Here is a 1,987-nt window from a genome sequence, read left to right on the forward strand (position 1 = left end):
ATTATTGCACAGGTTTCGACAACCTGTTATAGAGTTGGTTATAACCCACTACTTTTTATGCATTAAAATAAATACAAAAATCTATAACCCACTACTTGTTCCTTTTTTAGAATTTTTTTTAGGGTTAAATATAGTATATCCCTTAACTTTACATTTAGCTGCACTTCACTCCCTCAACTTTACATTTAGTTGAACATTTGTGATTTTTTTGAAACGTGATTGTAATTTGTAAAGCTCATTTATAGGGGTGATTATAGGGTTAGTGTGGTGACTAGAGCTGTTAATCGAATCGGGTAGCTCGCGAGCCGAGCTCGACCCGGCTCGATAAGAGCTCGACTCGGCTCGTTTACAGAGAGAAACGAGCCGAGCTCGAGCTCTACTTAATACTCGTTTATTAAACGAGCCGAGCACAGCTCGGCTCGTTGAAGCTCGTGAGGCTCGAAGGGTAAGGGTATTGTCGTCATTTCATCGTATATGTGGTACTAAACCTAAGTCATCTCCCGTCTGTACTCTGTAGCCCTAATTTTTCTTTCCTCTTTTACTAACCTTTTCCCGCATAGCAGCCATGAGCCATCACCCTCCATTCTCAGTCACACGCCTCACGCCGCACGGACCCTCCATTCTCACCGCCAGACGCCATCCCTAACCTCCCCTATTTCCTTTTTCTGTCAACTCTTTTCCAGTTCCACACCCGCAGCCGCACCCTCCATTCTCACCACTGTCACCGACTCACCATAGGAAGCAGCCGCACCCTCCTTCTCGTGACTCCATGAGCAGCACCATACGGAGCCACCTCGGTAGAGCCAGGGGCTATGCTCGGAGCACTGGGATGCATCACCCCAGAAGTCCTTGAGAAATATCTTAAAGTGGACTTTAAGGAGCCAGTGCGGTTCAAAGCCGGAGCACAGATCTTCTCAGAAGGTGGGCTTGACTACTTGGGAAACCCCAACCTTGTCCATGCTCAGAGCATGCTGGCAGTGCTCGGCTTCCAAGTTGTTCTCATGGGTCTTGTTGAAGGATATAGAATCAATGGTCTTGAAGGCGTCGAAGAGGGCAATGATCTCTACGGTGGCCAGTACTTTGATCCTCTTGGTTTAGCCGATGACCCTGTTACCTTTGCTGAGCTTAAGGTGAAGGAAATCAAGAATGGAAGGCTTGCAATGTTCTCCGTGTTCGGTTTCTTTGTCCAAGCTATTGTCACTGGCAAAGGCCCTCTTGAAAATCTCTTGGACCATCTTGACAACCCAGTTGCTAACAATGCCTGGTCTATGCCACCAAATTTGTCCCCGGATCGTAAACTTTTCTTGCTTTGTCTGGACTAAAATTTGTGAATGGAAACTTTTTTATTAATTTATATTTATTTTGCCCAAGTATATAAAGCGATTGAGCTCATGTACCGTCACAGATCCGCGATAGATGATCTGTTTTGGACATTTTGGTCATTGATGTGTTGTGAAAATGTTGAATTGAAGATGATAAATCAGGGAAAGTTTATCTTCTTTTGTTAGGCTAAATACGAGTGTGGCGGGACCTGATGTGGTATCTCCCGTAGACGAGCTCGAGCTCGAGCTTGATGAGCTCGGCTCGATCTCAAACTCGAGTTCGAGCCCGAGCTCGAGTTTTCTACCAGTACATCGAGTCGATCTCGAGCGCCTTGTGAAACTCGAATTATTAATCGAGCGAGCTCGAGCTAGCTCGATTAAAGGTTCGAGTCGATCTCGATTGTTCTATGCTCGAGGTCGACTCGACTCGTTTAACAGCTCTAGTGGTGACAAATATTTTTAATTATAAAAATGTAACGTTGTATTAAAATAACATACGAATGAGCATTTGTCTTTAAAAAAAAGTTGGTAATTTTTTTCCCGAAAAAATAAGTTTTAAATCTATCGAATTTCTTTTTAAGGAGTAAAAAAGATTTAAAGTATAAATAACAAATTATAAACGGTTTATGAAGTAGATAGTTGAAATATTTGATTGGTGATAGGGT

At 43.1% G+C, this 1,987-nt stretch overlaps 1 protein-coding gene across 1 annotated transcript; it reads left to right on the forward strand.

The window, feature by feature from the left end:
- The first annotated feature begins 654 nt into the window (after positions 1 to 654).
- LOC113722377 (chlorophyll a-b binding protein 3, chloroplastic-like) lies at positions 655 to 1,360 on the forward strand. Its single transcript, XM_072077230.1, has one exon. It carries the CDS (start codon positions 813 to 815, stop codon positions 1,320 to 1,322), a length of 510 nt encoding a protein of 169 aa, XP_071933331.1. The 5' UTR covers positions 655 to 812; the 3' UTR covers positions 1,323 to 1,360.
- The last annotated feature ends 627 nt before the right edge of the window (positions 1,361 to 1,987 follow it).

This window comes from Coffea arabica, chromosome 2c (genome assembly GCF_036785885.1).
Source record: "Coffea arabica cultivar ET-39 chromosome 2c, Coffea Arabica ET-39 HiFi, whole genome shotgun sequence".
Lineage (NCBI taxonomy): Eukaryota > Viridiplantae > Streptophyta > Magnoliopsida > Gentianales > Rubiaceae > Coffea > Coffea arabica.